An 18,536-nucleotide genomic window follows, 5' to 3' on the forward strand; every position below is an offset into this window, starting at 1 on the left:
TTAAAACAAATGCTAAAAATATGCAGAGTAAACACTATAGTTTCATTTCATAATTTCATATGTATTCTGTTTCCACGGATTATTATCATTTGGATGTTTCGATAAGACAGAAAAGTTCCAAAATCAAGAATGGTCTGGTGCCATCTGATTCAGCTGGTAAGCACCTTCATTGTTCTTGTGCACCTCAACCTTATACTTCTCTTCTTTGTCTCCCCTTTTGACTTTCAGAAGCATATCAAATTTCACCAGATTCTGTGACACCTGTCATAACAGTGGGGAAATTCATTAGTAATTACAATTTGCACTTAAAGAGCGTGTTTAAAAGTAACATAATGGAAATCAATCAATTTTGTTTTTCATACTTCTATTTTATTACAAGTATATTGTTTTCTTTCTAGGATTTGGAATTAGGATTTTGTTGTGTGGATATGATCCACCTATAGAATTTCATGCAATGCATGCAAGCTATAGCACCACTTCTCTTGATACAACTTAAGTACTCAGAATTTTTTCAGTGGAAAAATGTAGCAAAAACAGGAGGCCAGTTATTCAAGGTGAAGACAGAAATCAACGCCAACACCAAACCTAATTCCTAAAATGAAAAACCAGTGGGCTGCAGCTTGTCTTTCCTTTAATTTCTCTCTCTCTAGTTTCTATTCTTTTGGCGTGTCTTGATTATGAGTGTGTGCATACAAAAATTAAATAGAAATTAGCTGATCCAAGAATCCATCTTGTGCCATTGTGTGGGAGTATCTCCTAAGACTGATCAGAATATAAAATAGAATAATTTGTTATTTAGTGTTTCCACTTTCTCTCTATTTAATTATTGTTGGATATTGGGATTTTGCACCAATAGGTTTTGATTAATTAGGGATTCACTTCAGATCTTGAATAATTCTAAAGAACCTTAAACGTTCAAATAGGGGCATATCCAAACCAAACAACAAATCCCCCTCCACACTCAGCTATTCTTGGAAGAAAGCAGAATGACCATGATGCATAGGCTCCTATGTATCCCTAAGCACAGTGGCTTGGTGCTGCCATGTATAATAAGACTTTTCTCTCTGATGACCCAATGTGTTACATGAGTATAATTTACTAATTATGACATGTCATATACAATTTTCTTAATCAACATTAAATAACTTCTCTCTAATCCAGAGATCAAAATGAGACTTCTTTCAAAAATTGATTTTAGATCCAATAGTGTTGCTCACTCCTATTTCTCCAGAATGATATTTCCTTCCAAGTCTTGCCCAAATGAGTGGTGTCTTAAAAATACTCAAATCAGTTCATCTAATTCCCATTTACAATTTTTTTTTAATTATTTATTTATCCATTTATTACAACATCTGAACATAGTCATCTACCTTATGTTGAGCGAGTAGTTTCTGAGGGCTAAAGTTCATTATAAAGTGAAAGCTTTTGCTTCATCAGTGGCTGATAAAAAGAACATCCAGAGAACCTCAAGTTCAAAAGGCGAAATAGAATGCCATGCCTGGATTGGTGCGCATCATGCAAGAAAAGTGGGAAAAGATGAACCTTTTGTTTCTTCATTATCCTTCTACATTCCATCATTGGTCTTTTATTTTCCATATTCAGTATTAGTTATTCTCTGTTGTTGAGATGGAGGTGACTGGCCACCCAAGAAATTTCATCATGGAGTCTTTTTTAGGTGTTTGACAAGATAAAGGCAAGGTGTCACAATTTTCTGCTTGCTAGGCAATCTTTTGAAATATCTGTCTAGAGAGAAATTGTAGGATCCTTAGAGAGATGCAAGTGTATTTCTATGCAATTATAAAGAAAAATGGTTTTTTGCTTGTAAGGTGATCGTCTGGCTAGGAAAACTGGATTGTTTAAGGGTGGATTGTATCTATTGTACATGTGTGGGACAAGATCCTTATTCCCACTTCTCTTAAGGCTGCTGAAAAGATAAAGAAACACTTAATTGTCCGTACTCAACCAGATAGACTAACTTGGTAAGGCAAGACAAATTTTGACAAATGCTCTTTCCATAATGCAAGATAGGTAAAGTGTTAGGAAGCACTTTGGAGAGAAATGGGCTTCATCATCTGTACTTTCCCTAAACCTCTTGGAAACAATTTTGCAATGAGACAGAGCCTAATGCACTTTAGGAGGGCCTGTGTCATTTGGCCAAGTCAGGATAGGTTGTGCTTGAGACTGCCTACATTTTGAGACAAATTTAATCAGGAGGCTTGGGAGGATGATTAAGGAACCACTAAGGAAGAAAGGGCATATGAAGAGGATCATACCAAGGGAATAATCAGGAGACTAGTAGTCTAATGAAGAGAGGGACAAAGACTACAGAGTGTTAAAGTTGTTTCAGAGTTATCACCCTCCTATTCCATTCTTTTGCAAGTTGAGAGCTTTTACTAGGGTTCTGTTTGTGTAGTCTGCTCCTTTGCCCCCTCTTTTCTTTCTTTCTTTTTTCTTTAGCCTTTAGCTTCAGTTGAAGAAGGATTTCTATACCATGGTTCTTCCACTTTTTCTTACATTGTATTCCTCAATTAAGTCTATCCCTAATCAATTGAAGACAAGTAAGCCATATGCCCACTAATAGAAAAAAAAAAAAAAAAAAAAAAAAACGAAAGATCATATAGAGCTAACCTCAGCCTTTGCAAGAAGGATCTCTTGAAGTTCATGGGGGAAGATTGAGTTAGACCTCTGCTGGAGGGTCTTGATAGCATGATTTGCTGCATCCTGGACTTCAGGATCATGCGCTGGCACTTCTTGCCATCCTGGCCCATGGCCATCTGATTTCAGAACCCAGATCAGTATTCTTTGATAAATAAAACCCAGGTCAATATCACTAACATGGAGTTAATAATTGAAAGCAACATGGAGCTTCTTGGGAGAGACAGAAGGGGTCTTGAAACCAAGCCCAGAAATACAGATTTACTTCCCTCTTGATGCAAAATGATAATTCTTTCCCACAAATTCAAGTGTTTGGGGAATGTAAACAGAAAGCAAGGTGCATTTTCTTGGGAAAAGAAGTTGCAGTTTTTGGGACAATGTTCAGTCTAACTTCATTGTATAGATATAAAAGTATGATCTTGAATCATTTTTTCTGAGAATGTAGAATGCTTTACATGGGAGGAATTGTATTTAAAATTATAATTCAAACTAACCACATCTTACTAATTAACATCAATCAAATGGAATTATAAATCAAAGATCAAGAACTTGAATCCAAGAATATTAGCCACCTTTCTTGACACCCAGATCTGAAGGGGTCAATGTTGGGACATCACCAGCATGCTTGAATTCCTGCAATTCCTTGAAGTTCATCCATGGCTTAACCCAAACCTTTGCCTCATACAGCTTCTTCCTACCCGCATCAATAACCTCAAGGGTAAGATGATGTAGAGTACCAGCAACCACCTGCTCTTCTGCCTTCACCACCCTTGCAAACTCAAGGAGTGCATTCTTCAAACAAAAATGGTCAACATGAGTGGATACCTCAAAAAAAACATTTGATTGAGAGATAGGATATAGAAATGAAATGATGAACCGATCAAACTATAAGGTTTGTTGCTAAGGAGGTGCACCAAGGGGAAAGAAATTAGAGTATTAGATTAACGGAAGTAACATAGTATACTACGTAACCATGAATGTACTTATTAAAGCATACCTCACCTCCCAACAGGTCCAACCCTCCACAAATGCTATTTGGTTTTGAAGAATCGTAATTCTTCTTATATCTTCAACTTTACATTTTTTAATAGGCAAAAACAAAATATTATTATCAATACCTGATAAAAAGGGGCACATCGAACAAAGGGCACTAAGAAAAAAGAGAAGGAAACAAAAAACTTCTCTGTCTTTACCTAGTACCCAACCAATCAATCAAGCAGAGACATGGAATCCTCGTAAAGACATTTTCTAACCCACAAACAAAGAGTACTCAGGAAGAAAGAAATAGTACTTTAAAATGAGACATTCATTCAAGGGTCTAATCTTTTTTCTGTAATCTTTGGCTGGTAATTTTTGACTCTGTTCCTTTGTAGATTGGTTAGCTCTGATTAGGTTCTTTATCTTTTTTATACACTGTATACTTTGAGCGTTTTATTGCTTTTTTTTTTTATATTTATTTTTTCAACAAAAAAAAAAAAAGAGTACTCAGGAACAATATCTCTAATACCTGGTTTGATGGATCCACATTAGCAAACACACTACGATTTCTTTCCTTTCAAGTGTTGAGAATAGGAACCAAAAAGCCACCCCACACCTTCCTAAGCTATCTTCTCACAAAACTCCCGTGTCAGATTAAAAACCACTTACACTGAACAAGGCAACATCCACTGAACTCTGGAAAGAGAGAATACAACTGCCACAATATCATTGTTGTTATGCAATAAAGAAGAGCATGATCAGCTTATTCTTCTTTATTCTTGCAAAGATAGAAGCGATTCTGCAAATTTCAATCTCTCTCTCTTGTTAATTCTCCAAAGTCAAAATTTTCTCCTAAGCTTCCCAAGCAAGAAAACCCCCCACTTTTGTCCAACTTTATAGATTCACAAAATAAACAAATTGCAGCATCTAAATGAAGTATCTCTCCATGTCACCATGATTCCAATGATACTTATAGCGCATTTTCAACCTGCCCCTAAGGTGATCACATACACTACTTTTTTCTATAAGGAAAGCATTCCCTTATATTCCTAAGTGCCCATAAACCCTCTTTTTTTCTATTCTCTCAATCATAGTATTCACAATATATAGAGAGAGATCAAGACCCCTTTTTTTTTTCTTTTTTTTTTTTTAATTAAAGTGTCTTCCATATAGAGTTATTTTTCCCATATTTGTTTTATATTTGTTCTTACATCTGCAATAGGAACAGAGAGAGAAAGATTTTAAGCACGATAATAAATTCCATTCAAATTCCACACTTTTCTCAAATGGAATCCTCCCAATCTCTTTCCATCAAAAATCATTTTGGCTCCAAACAACCAAATTAAAACCCTTTCCTTCTCCCCAACGTAACATAGTGCAGCACTTCATTATAACGAAAAACCAAGCAGTGAAAGGAAAACAAACAGATCAAGAGAACAATAACAAGAAATTTAAAACACCTCCTTCTTGTTGTGTTCTTCAACAGCGAATCGAGCAAGGCTATCGATCTCGGCACTGTTCTGAGTACCTTGGGACTCCTGCACTCCCCCTAGGGTTGCCATTCTTCACCAAATCTTCTCTCCAAAATCCCTCCTTTGCGGTTTCTACTTGATCGATGTGCGTATAACCGAAGCTATTTCCAATTTAATTTCTTCTGCTTTTGCTCTTGCTTTTGCATTTGTGCTTTAGCAATTTTGAAATGGCGGAATGCTTGGGAATTGGATACGTGTTGAACACTTGTCGAACGTGAGATCCGCCTCGTGTCCCCTAACTGACTCTGGTGGGGCCGCCCTTTAACCGACGGCTTTCTTCCTGGCTAAGTTTGTTTCCGGGGGAAAAACAGTAGGAATTGTATGTAAACCAAATCCACCGTTTTCCAATTCCCAAAGTCAGCTTTCTTGACAGGTAAGTTGTTTGGGGTAAGAGAAACGATGGGAATCGTTTGTAAGCCAAACCCACCATTTTTCCAAGATTACAAAGAAATTGAAGAATAAGGGCTGTTTGGGAAGAATTTTTTAGAACACTTTTTCATCATGTGGAGCCAAAAACATAGAAAACAAGAATAAAAAATTATTTTTTGTTTTTTACTTTTAAAAATAAAAAATATGATATTTTTAAATAATAACTTTTAATTATTTTTTATTGTTTTTATTTGTTTTAATATTTAAAAAAAAGTCAAAAACATTTTATATCTTCAAATAGGCATTTGTTTTACAAATGTCAAAGAACAATTTTCAAAAACCGTATTTTAAAATAGTTATTAAATAGAGTTTAATGTACAAAGTGTGTTACTGAGACAAATATTTCCTCGAAATTGGATTTTTTAAAAAATATTATCCTAAAATACAAAGTTAAACTACGTGAACTCATGCTCATATTCATACGAAAGATATAGTACATTACCTCATAAAATTAGAACTTATCTTAAAAATCTCTAATTTGAAGGATTAATGTACTGTAAAGGTAATCACGTTACTTTTCCAATTGAAAAAGTGTAGGAATCTGAACTTAAGACATTCACTCATTGGTTAATGTTAGTCATTCATCGAAGGTTCATTCCTACTTCCAACTAAACTCAATCAACATCAAGAGTCAAACTGATTACAAAGCATAAGAGCATAGAAATCCTTTCCAAGACATGATACATTTTGAAAGTTGATCATGATCACCTAGCTACTGAACATCATTTATTCTTATCAACAGATAGATGTGAATGTGTCCCTTGCTCTCTTGGGTGTTTTTCCATCTCTGATGCGCTCAAACAACTCATCTTCAACAATCACCTTGAGCATGTTGAATTCTAGGCTATCCCCATAAAATGCTTGAAATGATCCCAAAGAGAAGCCAAACCAACTTCAGTAGTATTGTATTCTAGCAACCTCTAGTTCCTCCTGGCAAAAAGAACCCAAAAAAAAAAAAAAATAAATACAAGAAAAATAAAAAGATAAAAAAAACAGTAATTATTATCATCTTGTGTTCATAAAAGAACACAACAATACAAAACAATATATCTAAAAGTCATGATCTATGATAATATTTACTGTAGCATCTTGAAGAGCCATATATAGAGGGCTTTCACGACATAGTATCGAAGCTTTTTCTTGAAGGCGTAAGCCCAATAAAAAAGTAAAATCGGGGTTAGCTAGTGGGTCATGTGTGCACCACTGCAACCTTTATCTGACAATATTAGGTGGAGAGTGAGATCGTGACCGAAGGGTATCGGAGTCTGATCTCCGACAAAAAGCTTGCCAACAAGGGGAGTGAGAGGTGAAAAGTCATATATGGATCGAGGATTTCACAACACTATAGAGTCCTTTTCTTGAAGGTGTAGACCTAATAAAGAATCTTTCTACCAATCTATCTAATGTTATTTGAAGTTATACTGTATAACATCTTAATATAGATCAATCCACGATATGTATTTTCATTTATATAGACATCAATTACATATGTGTACATAGCAACCCAATTCTATTTCTTTGCTTTGATTTGTATTGATTACAATCAATTTGAAATAATCGAAAGTGAACTCTTACTCTTATGGGTCTAATTCCTAGATTTCTTATTATTTCAAATATGAATCCTAGTATCCATCGAAAGAATCAAATCAATGAAGGAAAAATAGTATGGGCATATATAAAAGAAAATCAAGTAATCTTTTTTTTAGCATTTCACCCTGTTGGTGGATTATGTGTGTGCCATTGCAACCTTTGAACCGGACAATATTGGGTGGAGAGTGGGGCTGTGATAGAAAAACTTGAAGACAATGATTCTTGACCTTCTATTCGGCTACTTAACTTTTTTCTTTTATATTGCCTAGAAGAATCAAAATACAAAAATTAAAACTGGGCATATATTGCTTTTGTCAAATAAATTACAAAAAGCATAGAAGTAGAATAGAAGTTAAAATGATAAACCTGAACCATAAAAACGTGAGGATGGTGCACACATATTGAAGAGAGCAAAGGACAGGTGTGTGAAGCAAGTAAGCTGACTATTGCCCCATGCATCTGTCAGTTATCTCAGGACTACAGGAAAAATTCCCACCTTATGCCTTATAATTTTCATCTACTTCTATGAGCATTTTATCTAACACAAAGTACAAACATGAATAGCTAGCACAGTCGTCAAAACAGAAAAGAGTATGAATCTTAAGCCTAAATTATTAACACATATAAAGGATGGGCATTGCAGACCTAAAATGTATGGTGGATGGTGGACTTGAATGAGAGAGAAGAACAGGAGTCCATATAACCAGCAATCTGTCGCTGACCATTGATGTAAATTTCTGGGACATGAGAAATCTTGGGCCAGTCTTCTCCTATTTCCATTTGGCTTCTTTCCGACAAGTGTCTACACAAGGAGATTCTGAGTGTCTGTAGAGTGCTAAGGCAGCGGATCTCTTCTGGCAGTGATTTCAGCTTGGGGCAATCGGAAATTTGAAGCTCTTTAAGTGACGTAAGGCTACCAATCCAGTCTGGTAAAGTTGCCAAACCAGAACAGTCGCCAATTGTTAGACTTTGGAGCGAGGTGACTTGTAGAAGCCCTTTTGGAAGAGAGACCAACTTTGGAATATATTGGATGTGCAGGTGATGCAAGCTTCTAAGTCCTTGGAATGGCGTATCATCATCATCCTCTTTATCTGACAAATCAAGCTCTCTGCATTGCAGAATCCGTAGCCCCTTAAGAGCAGTGAGATGTTGAATCCCTTGAGACAGATGCATCAGACTATGACAGTCATTAATTAACAAATTGCTGAGAGAAGTGAGGCATCGCAGCCCTTCTGATGATAGAGATATAAGATCATCTATTCTTGAAATAGACACAGATTTCAATGAAGAAGAGACAAACATTAACTGCAGCAGTAGCTCCTGACTAACATTATCCAGGTTTAGTTCCTCAAGACTAGGAAATGACGGTAGTTGCAAGGATGTCAAATTAGGACAACCACAGATATGTAATTCAGAAAGACGAGGACACGAATGCAGCTCCAATGATGTCAAGTTAAGGCATTCACTGATATCTAATTTAGAAAGGCATGGAGATGAAGGCAGTAGAAAGGATCTCAACTCAGGGCAGTCACTGATATCTAACTTAGAAAGGCAAGGAAATGGGGGAAGTATCAAGGTTTTCAGGTTCATGCAATGCTCGAGCTCTAACTGAGAAAAACAAGGAGATGGAGGCAGTTGCAAGGATGTTAAGTTATGGCAACCCATAATAAGAAATTCAGAGAGACAAGGAAATGAAGGTACTGACAGAACTTGCTCTTCTGTTCCATCCCTCCTCCACCATCCCTTCAAATTAGGCAACTCATAGAGTTCGAGTCTTTTGAGAGATGGGAAAAATGGATCAGTTGCTGATGAAGACTCATTTATGTACACTACCGCAGTTAAATCCTGAAGCTTCAGAAGCTCAAGAGAAGGGAGTTGACCAAAAGGTGGCAAATCTTGGCATCTGTCACATCTTCGTATCTCAATACGAACTAGGTTTTGAAGCGACAAACCCAGATCATTGTTCATCATCCAACTAGGGAACCTCACACCTCCATAACCATATATGTAGAGCTCCTTGAGATTTGGGTGCGGTTGGAGGCCTTCCATCACCAACTCAGCATCCTGACTCCTGTTAGCTTCTAGATCCCACCAATTTAATCTCAAGGACTGAAGGTACTGCTTTCCCTTCAAAATTGCTTCAGTGGATTCTAATGCAACCGCCCTCACATTCTCAAGAGATTGGATACAAAGCTCTCCTCGCAGATGGTCAAGGGATTTCAATTCAGTTAGCCCAGCAATTTCATCATATCTGGAGTCTACTTTGTCATTCCCAAGAACAAATAATGGTAGATGTTGAAGCATACTCAATTCTCCCAAGCCAGAAGGCATATGAGTCAAACTACTGCATCCATCTATCTCAAGATGTCTCAGATTGATCAATTTCCTCATGTCTCTTGGCAATGCTTTAAGTTCTTCACACTTAAAAAGTCTCAGTGTCTGCAAATGGTGGAAACTTGTAACAGAATTGGGGAGCACATCAAACTCATTATAGGAAAGGTCAAGATACCTCAGATGATTCAATTTGCCAACAGATATCGGCACCTTCTCAATCCCCAGTCGACTTAGATCCAACACACGTAACGACCTACATGCTAAATCACATGGAAACTCTTGATGAGAGAACACAAAAATGGTTCTTAAGTGCTTTGTCTTCAGAACCTCCTGTAATGAATTCAAAGCTTTCACCAGTGACACATGACGGGCTCTTTCCAAAACCCTCCCTATTGCATTTCCCGTATCATTTTTTAAAAAGGAGCACTCAGATCCTGCCACCGATTGTGCGAGATCATGGATAAGATCATGCATTTTGCAGCTTAATATATTGCCATAACTGTCTTTTTCTACCTCTTGAAAGAAGGATTTTGACAACAGTTCCTCAAAGTATTGATCACCGATATCTTCCAAATGATGTCTTTCATCCGAGGTATGAATATAACCCTGTGCTATCCATATCTGGACCAATACTCTTCTCTCAATTTTATGATCTTTAGGAAACAGCCCACAATATGCAAAGCATTGTCTCAAATGAACCGGCAAATTATCATAGCTCAGCTTCAAAACTCGTAAGATGTTATCTCCAACATCAAGCGACATCAAATTTTCATTATTCCTAATGGACAACCAATGGCGTTTTTCAGCCTTGAATTGCAGTGTGCTTCCTAAACTTCTTATCACCAATGGCACTCCCTTACACATCTTTATAATTTCTTTTCCTATTGTTACTAGGCTTTGACACACTTTTTCCTGCCCCCTAAAAGTCAGTTTTTCAAACAAATCCCAAGATTGATCTTCTCTCAAACCTTCTAAAACATATGGGGAATCGATTTTCATAGCCGACGCGACTTTTGCGCTTCGAGTAGTCACCAGAATTTTACTTCCTTTAGCACCAACAGTCAGCAGAATTCTCAATTGATCCCAGCTTTCAAAGTCGTCATTCCAAACGTCATCCAGTACCAATAAGTACCTCTTCTGATTTAATTTTTCATGAAGCTGATTTTTCAGAATATCCAACTCCAAATCTCCCACAACTTCATTGGTTGTAGACTTCAAAATTTTTTTAACCAGCGTTTTTGTATCAAAATTATCAGAAACACAAACCCAAATCCTAATCTCGAAATATTTCAGCACCCTCTCATCATTGTATACCAATTGGGCCAGGGTGGTCTTGCCTAAACCTCCCATGCCAACAATGGCGACAATGGAAAGATTTTCTTCATTACCAGATGGCATCAACAACTCCACAATATCCTCTTTGTTTTCATCTCTTCCAATAATTTCAGACGTCAACACAAAAGAATGAGTCTCTCTCCCCCTATTCTCCACACCCACATCTATCATGGGTCTGGGAAGGAAATTAAACTTGGAAATATCATTAGCAATTTCATCAAACCGTAGTCTAATATCCTTAATTCTATGACCCATCTTAAGGCGAAACGCAAGTTGACTTTTAGAGGTGAAGAGACGGCTTACTTGTCTGGCAATTCCTCTTTGCATATCATTCTTTGGTCGCAGGTGTTGGACTGCAAAATCATCCAGCAAGTCATCGGCATCATAGACGACATCTTTGAGCCTCCTCACCCAACTTTCTACTGCTCGGCTCTTCTCCTCCTGCTGCTGCTTCTCAGCATCGACGAGTACAGCTTTGATGGTGTAAAGTGTATTCTCAAGCTTCCTCAGCTCCTTATGGACCCCATGCACCAATCCGATTTCTTGAAGAGCAATGGAACCCAGCTTTGTTAAAAGGCTTTCTGCAATACTAAATGGAATTTGCTCAGCCATCTTTGGAACAGTCAAGAAAAATGATGGAGAATACAAGAACAAAAACGACATATAGTGTTAAGAGGAGTAAAAGAGAAGGCAATGTAATCAATGGATACCTGACAGCTATCTGCTTTGGGGTGGGGTTAGCTGGCTAACTTATTCAATATACGAAAATTCTCGAGAAATTCTTAGTTTTACATTCGTTGAAAATGGGTGTGGGTGCCCAAGTGCATGGAACTGACTCAACCCATATTTTAAGATGGGTCTTTTAATAATATTTTAAAAGTGGCGAGATGGGAGAAAAATCGTTTTCTTTTTCTTTTTTTTTTTTTTTTTTTTCAAGATGGGTAGTTGGGGAGAAAAATCGTTTTATTTCTTTTTATTTTTTATGATGGGTCGTTTTCTTTCTATTTGTGAAGGGAGAAAGACGGTTTTCTTTCCTTCTTATTTTTTATTTTAAATAGAATAAAGTTTTCTCCCAAAAGGTTATCTTTTGGAAAGGATAAGATTGAAAATTCATGATGTGCAATAAAAAAAAGTGTGAAACAATCTATAGACCCCCATTTGGGGCTCATTCTCTTGCATTTCTACATGTTTTCATTTTGCCAGGTGCTGGGAATGGAGTCAGCCACATGTCGACTCCTAAGAGGCCATGAGAGGATCATAGTAGTAGATTGTTGAGAGCTATCAAAGGATGACACCTGTCAAGAGGAATATTCTGAGGAGCATGTATTCGGTTATGCAGGAGTGTAGTCAGGAGACAGAGGGGGGTGCTTTTTGGACGTGTTTGTTGGGAGATATTTTGGAGGATAGCAGGGGTCTTTTTTTTGGGAGGGAGGTTACAGAGAGATGAGAGAAAAGAGATCTTTTAGCTGAGAGTTGCAGGCGACTTGAGGGGGAAGAAGGTAAAGGTATGACTGCCATTAATCTTTTGTTCTTCTTCATTGGTAAATAGTCTCTTTTCTCGATATTTTATGTGGATGGCTTGACTTGTGTTGAGTTTTTTATGGTTCATGTTTGGTTGCTATCTCTTTCATTTTCTTTGAGATGATTCGAGAGCAGCACAACTCTGGTTTAATTTTCATGTACATCATGTGGGAGTTCTGTTTTGCCTTCATTTTCCATGGGATGCCTTCTACTTCACTCGCCCTTTGTATTCCCATCAGTTGATTCCTTATTTCAATCCATTTCTTCCTCATCTATAAAACTGCTTTTTAAAGATTTACTACCTACTTCTAAATCTATTGTTTCCACTCATGGCATGCACACTCATTCCAAAATCGATATTTTCAAACCAAAGTTTATTATGCTTTTCTTTTAGAGTGCAAATCAAATTATGTTGAGCTATCATTTGTTAATCAAGCTTTACTTGATTCTAAGTGGAAACAAGCAATGGTTGAGGAGTACAAGTTCTTATGAATAATAATAATAAATGGTTCCTGGTGCCATATCAAGAGGGTATGGATGTAGTAGGCAACTAATTGGTTTTTTAAGTGAAGTATAAACCTGATAGGACTATTCAAATATACAAGGCACGTTTGGTTGCTAAGGGTTTTCAGAAAATACATGGCATTGACTAGTGTGAGACATTTACTCCCATGGTGAAGCCTTCAACTATAAGGGTTATTATTAACTTGGTTGTTTAAAAAGATTGGATATTAAACAAATTGATATCAATAATGCTTTTCAAAATGATGACTTGCAAGAAATTGTTTTCATGATTCAATTTAAGGGTTTTGAAGACAAAGAAAAATTAGGTTATGTATGTCAATTGTACAAAGCCTTATATAGGTAACATGCTCTAAAAGCCTGGTTTGAGAAGCTTAAATCACCTCTACTACAATGGGGTTTTGGTAATTCTAGATCAGATACAAGTTTATTCATCCATAAAGAAAATGGGAAGTCTATTTTCCTATTGGTATATGTTGATGAGATATTAGTAACCGATAATAATACAAAGTTGATAAAACAAGTAATAAGTGACCTAAACAATAAGCTTGCTTTAAAAGTTTTAGGGGTCTCTCAATTATTTTCTTGCTTTTGAAGCTTTTACAAATGTAGAAAGACTTTATCTTACTCAGTCTAAATATATTTCTAATTTGCTACAAAGGACAAATATGGTCACTATAAAACCTTGTCCAACTCCCATGGTTTTTAGCAATAAACTTCCTTTGAATGATAGTTCTTCATTCTCGTAGCCTTCTTTCTATAGAAACATTATTAGATGATTACAATATCTCACCATGACAAGACCTGACATCACCTTTGTTGTAAACAAGTTAACTCACTTCCTTCATACTCTAACAAATTGTCATTGGAAAGCATTAAAAGGGTTTTAAGATATCCCAAAGGGACTCTCAAATTTGGTCTTTTTTTCAAGCCTCTTTCTCATTTATATCTAAAGGGGCTTTTGGATGAAGATTGGGCAAGCAATTTGGATGCTAGAAAGTCTACAAGTTGCTACTATATCTACTTGGGAAATAATATAATTCGATGGAGTTCAAGAAAACAAAAGACGATGGTTTGTTCTAACTTAAAATCTAAGTATAAATCTTTGACTCAGGATTCAACAGAAATTATTTTGCTACAACAAATGTTCTAAGAACTTGGAATAGAATTGACTTAGTGTCTAGTTCTTTAGCGTGATAATGTTAGTGTTGGATCATTAGCTTCAAACCCAATGTTTTATGCAAAAACTAAACATATAAAGATAGATTTACACTTACAAGAGAAAAAGTTCTCAATAAGGAACTTCGTGTTAGGTATGTTCCCATAGAGCAACAAGTAGTAGACACAACAACAAAAGCTCTATGCACAAATCGTTTTGAAAATTTAAAAAGCAAGCTCAATCTAATTTCATCCCCTTTGAGCTTAAGAGATGATGTTAAAGATTGTCATCTATCTGATTAGCTTAAATAGTTGTTGAGTTGTTACAACAACTAATCAAAGTCATGTTTAACAAACAAGTTGTTATCTTTCTATTAGTATAGGAATCTTACTATAAATAAAAGTTGTAATCTACAACAGTAAATATTGAATAACCATATTTTCTGGACATATTTTTTTCCCTTTCATCTTTCTTTCTCCGTTCTTCAGCCCCCTATAAGGGTGATGCCCACCAAACTATATAAATTTTCAATCTTCCCACCTTTAATGATCATCAATGCTCTTGTGGGTATTTTCAAATTTCTGTGCCTAATAGGATGACTTCTAAAATCAAATTCTTTTTCAATTTAGAAATGTGTCTAACACCAATGAGGGCTTTAACCAAACCACTTGATCAAATATTTTGAACTTAATTGTTCATATTTTAATACTCTTATATATTGCATCGTTATCCATCAAAACAATCCCACAATCACATGATTCATGTGTCAAACCAATCTATATGAGGGCACATATGGTAAGAGCAAACATAATTTATAATCCAAGAATTTTGAAAAATCTTTTTACCAATCAAAGTTATTAATAATTTGTTTCTAATTCATTACTTTCTTTAACTTCAAAAATACTAGTTGAGAGCTTCTTCTAATTTTTTTATTTTTTGTCCAAGCCTTTTTTTTCAAAAGTATACTACTATGTTCTTAAATAGGTCTATTTTCTAATAGTAGTAAAATTTTGCATATTGATGCACGCATGACTATAAATTAGAATTATTTTTAAGGTTATTTGATTAAAATGATTATTGAAAACCTAATTTTGAAAATTTAATCTTCCATCATTTTTTGATTTCACTTTGACAAAAATATTCTTATTCTTTTCTTGTAAAAATAACTCTTCATTTTAAAACCTATATGTAAATATTAGAAATGATATATGGTATTTATGTCAATAATAGGTTATTCTTCGACATGGGAATGGTTAGATTCATAATTTTAGTAATTATTTTATCCATTTTAACCATTAATTCTTATTTATTTTTATTTGGTGACTTCCTTTATTACCTTGCTTTTCACTTTTGACTTTTGCCACCAGTCATCTCCTTGTTTGTCTAGACTAAAAGGTTTTATTTTTCGTCCTATGACAATGATGCTTTGATAGTTGAGTTAAAGTTTAAAGTCTCTTTCTCATATAAAAGGGTTTAGTACTAAATTATTTGATGCAAATATATGTATATTTGATGTCGATAATAAAATTGCACTCTTCTCCAAACATTATCTAACTATTCAAGTATTGTAATAACTCTATGTTTTTTTATTATATATGTATCAATGTTAGAATTGAATTAATCATTGAATTAGAAAAGTTAATGATTGACTATATACTGATCAAACAGATAATTGACTGTAGTCGAACCAATGACATAATAAATATATACTTTATATGTACTAAAATTAAAAATAAATTTTAAAATTAAAAAAAAAATACATATATATATATATATAATTAAACATTTTAATAATATTTCCCTTTTAATTTGATATGCCAAATTAAATGGTAACGATGAATATAAATATACTAATATAATAAATTTTATTAAATATAACATTTATAATAGTTAGTTATGAAAATATATTCAAGATGAAAATAAAATTTTAATATTTAATTTTATCTTTATCTATTTTATTATTTTATACTTATCCTTATATAATTATAATAAAAATAATTGTGAATAGAAATATTTATATTTGTTAAATAGACTTGAATGAGAAGAACTTGGGGGGAAAAAACATTAGTATTTTATATATATTTTATTTTATTGAAACATTTGTTAAGTTGGTTGCATAGCCTAGTGGTTTAGGCATTCATAGGGATGGATGGGTCCTCACGTCGATAACGCTTGGTGCCCTTACTCTGACATGCATCAAGATAAGCAAATTAAAAGAGAACAGTACCAACCAGGATTCCAAGAGCAACGGCTTGGTTTATACATAAATATTACAGTCCAGTTCCAACTCAATCTCATTCACCTCTCACTAGCTGAACTTGAATACCCATCTTGGAGAATTTTTCCTTTCAAGACCAAATGTAATTCTCACCCAAAATAATTTGTTTCTAATTTTTTTACTTTCTTTAACTTCAAAAATGCTAGTTGAGAGCTTCTAATTCTTTTATTTTTTGTCCAAGCCTTTTTTTCCGAAAGTATACTATGTTCTTAAATAGGTCTCTTTTCTAATAGTGGTAACATTTTACATCTTGATGCTCGTGTGACTATAAATTGAAATTATTTTTAAGGTTATTTTATTAAAAGGGTTATTGAAAACCCAGTTTGGAAATTTAACCCACCATCATTTTTTGGTTTCATTTTGATAAAAATATTCTTATTATTTTCTTGTAAAAACAACCCTTTATTTTAAAACCTACATATAAATACTAGAAATGATAAATGACATTTATGTCAATAGGGAAAAGACATGGAAATGGTTAGATTCATAATTTTAAAAATTATTTCATCCATTTTAACCATTAATTCTTTTTTTTTTTTTTTTTTTTTTTGGTGATCTTTCTTTATTACCCTGCTTTTCACTTTTCACTTTTGCCTCCAAGTCATCTCCTTGTCTGTCTAGACTAATGGGTTTTATTTTTCATCCTATGACAATTGTGTTAAAGTTTAAAGTCTCCTTTTCGTATAAAAGGGTTTAGTACTAGATTATCAAATGTTGCCAAAAAAAAAAAAAAATTGATGTCAATAACAAAATTACGCTCATCTCCAAACATTATCTAACTATTCAAGTATTGTAATAAATCTGTGTTTTTTTTTTTTTTTTTTGTTATATATAGATCAATGTTTGCAAAATCGAATTTTTGCCACCAAGTCATCTCCTTGTTTGTCTAGACTAAAAAGTTTTATTTTTGGTCCTATGACAATGATGCTTTGACAATTGAGTTAAAGTTTAAAGTCTCCTTCTCATCTAAAGGGTTTAGTACTAGATAATCAAATGATGCAAAAAATGTTGTTAATAACAAAATTGCACTCTTATGCAAACATTATTTAACTATTCAAGTATTGTAATAACTCTATGTTTTTTTTGTTATATATATATATATATATATATATATCAATGTTTTTAGAATTGAATCAATCATTAAATTATAAAAGTTACTTGTTCATAGTTTACTGGTCAAACAGAGAGTTAAATTACAATTAAACCAATGATGTAATAAATATATACTTTATATGTACTAAAATTAAAAATAAATTATAAAATTTTAAAATATATATAATTAAACATTTTAATAATATTTCCCTCTTATATTTGATATGTCAAATTAAATGGTAATGATGAATATAAATATACTAATATAATAAATTTTATTAAATATAAAATTTATAATATTTAATTATGAAAATATATTTAAGGTGAAAATCAATGTTTTCAGAACCAGACCGGTCATCGAACCGGAAAAGTTACTGATTCACAGTTCACTAGTCGGACGATACTTTTCCAATCGTGAGGGGATGGGGGAAGGAGAGAGAGAAAATTAAATTTTAAAAAACTAAAAAGGAAAGCAACTTTTCCAGTTGTGGTGGTGGGGGAGGGAGGAGAGAGAGAGAGAGAGGTTTCTAGTCATGGGGGATGGGGGAGGAAAGAGAGAATAAAAAACTAAAATGGAAGACAACTTTTCCAGTCGGGAGGGGGGAGCTTTCCAGGGGTGGAGGGAACTTCCAGTGGAGGGCTCTTTGTCGTTGCGGGGAGAAGGGGGAGTTTCCCAATCCGTCGCCGGGAGTGGGGTGACAGGATTTGCGCTAGGTGCTACCGAGGTTGGGAGGGCTTTTCAGCGCGCGGTGGGGGAGGAAAGAGAGAATAAAAAACTAAAATGGAAGATAACTTTTCCAGTCGGGAGGGGGGAGCTTTCCAGGGGTGGAGGGAACTTCCAGTGGGAGGGCTCTTTGTCGTTGCGGGGAGAAGGGGGAGTTTCCCAATCCGTCGCCGGGAGTGGGGTGACAGGATTTGCGCTAGGTGCTGCCGAGGTTGGGAGGGCTTTTCAGCGCGCGGTGGGGGAGGTGGGGTGGGGTTCCTAACACGGGGGGGATGATGCTCCAAGCGACAGTGGAGGTACCATTGTCAACCGAACAACATTCCAAGTGACAGTGGGGGTACCAATCATATGAGAAAAGGGGAAGGAAAATGAATTGTTGGGTTCGGA

At 34.9% G+C, this 18,536-nt stretch overlaps 2 protein-coding genes across 2 annotated transcripts; both read right to left on the reverse strand.

Annotated features, from left to right (window-relative positions):
* Window positions 1–5,495, reverse strand: LOC117929377 (cysteine proteinase inhibitor 12). The gene is made up of 4 exons (XM_034849680.1): window positions 5,094–5,495; window positions 3,228–3,447; window positions 2,629–2,774; window positions 1–261 (listed from the first exon to the last, which is right to left on the reverse strand). The coding sequence occupies exons 1-4, from the start codon at window positions 5,193–5,195 to the stop codon at window positions 124–126; spliced, it is 606 nt and encodes a 201-aa protein (XP_034705571.1). The 5' UTR covers window positions 5,196–5,495; the 3' UTR covers window positions 1–123.
* A 615-nt stretch (window positions 5,496–6,110) lies between these two features.
* LOC117927792 (putative disease resistance protein RGA4) lies at window positions 6,111–11,470 on the reverse strand. Its single transcript, XM_034847477.1, has 2 exons — window positions 7,830–11,470; window positions 6,111–6,524 (listed from the first exon to the last, which is right to left on the reverse strand). The coding sequence occupies exon 1, from the start codon at window positions 11,463–11,465 to the stop codon at window positions 7,830–7,832; it is 3,636 nt and encodes a 1,211-aa protein (XP_034703368.1). The 5' UTR covers window positions 11,466–11,470; the 3' UTR covers window positions 6,111–6,524.
* Between the last annotated feature and the right edge of the window lie 7,066 nt (window positions 11,471–18,536).

The sequence above is a fragment of the Vitis riparia genome, chromosome 13 (genome assembly GCF_004353265.1).
Source record: "Vitis riparia cultivar Riparia Gloire de Montpellier isolate 1030 chromosome 13, EGFV_Vit.rip_1.0, whole genome shotgun sequence".
Lineage (NCBI taxonomy): Eukaryota > Viridiplantae > Streptophyta > Magnoliopsida > Vitales > Vitaceae > Vitis > Vitis riparia.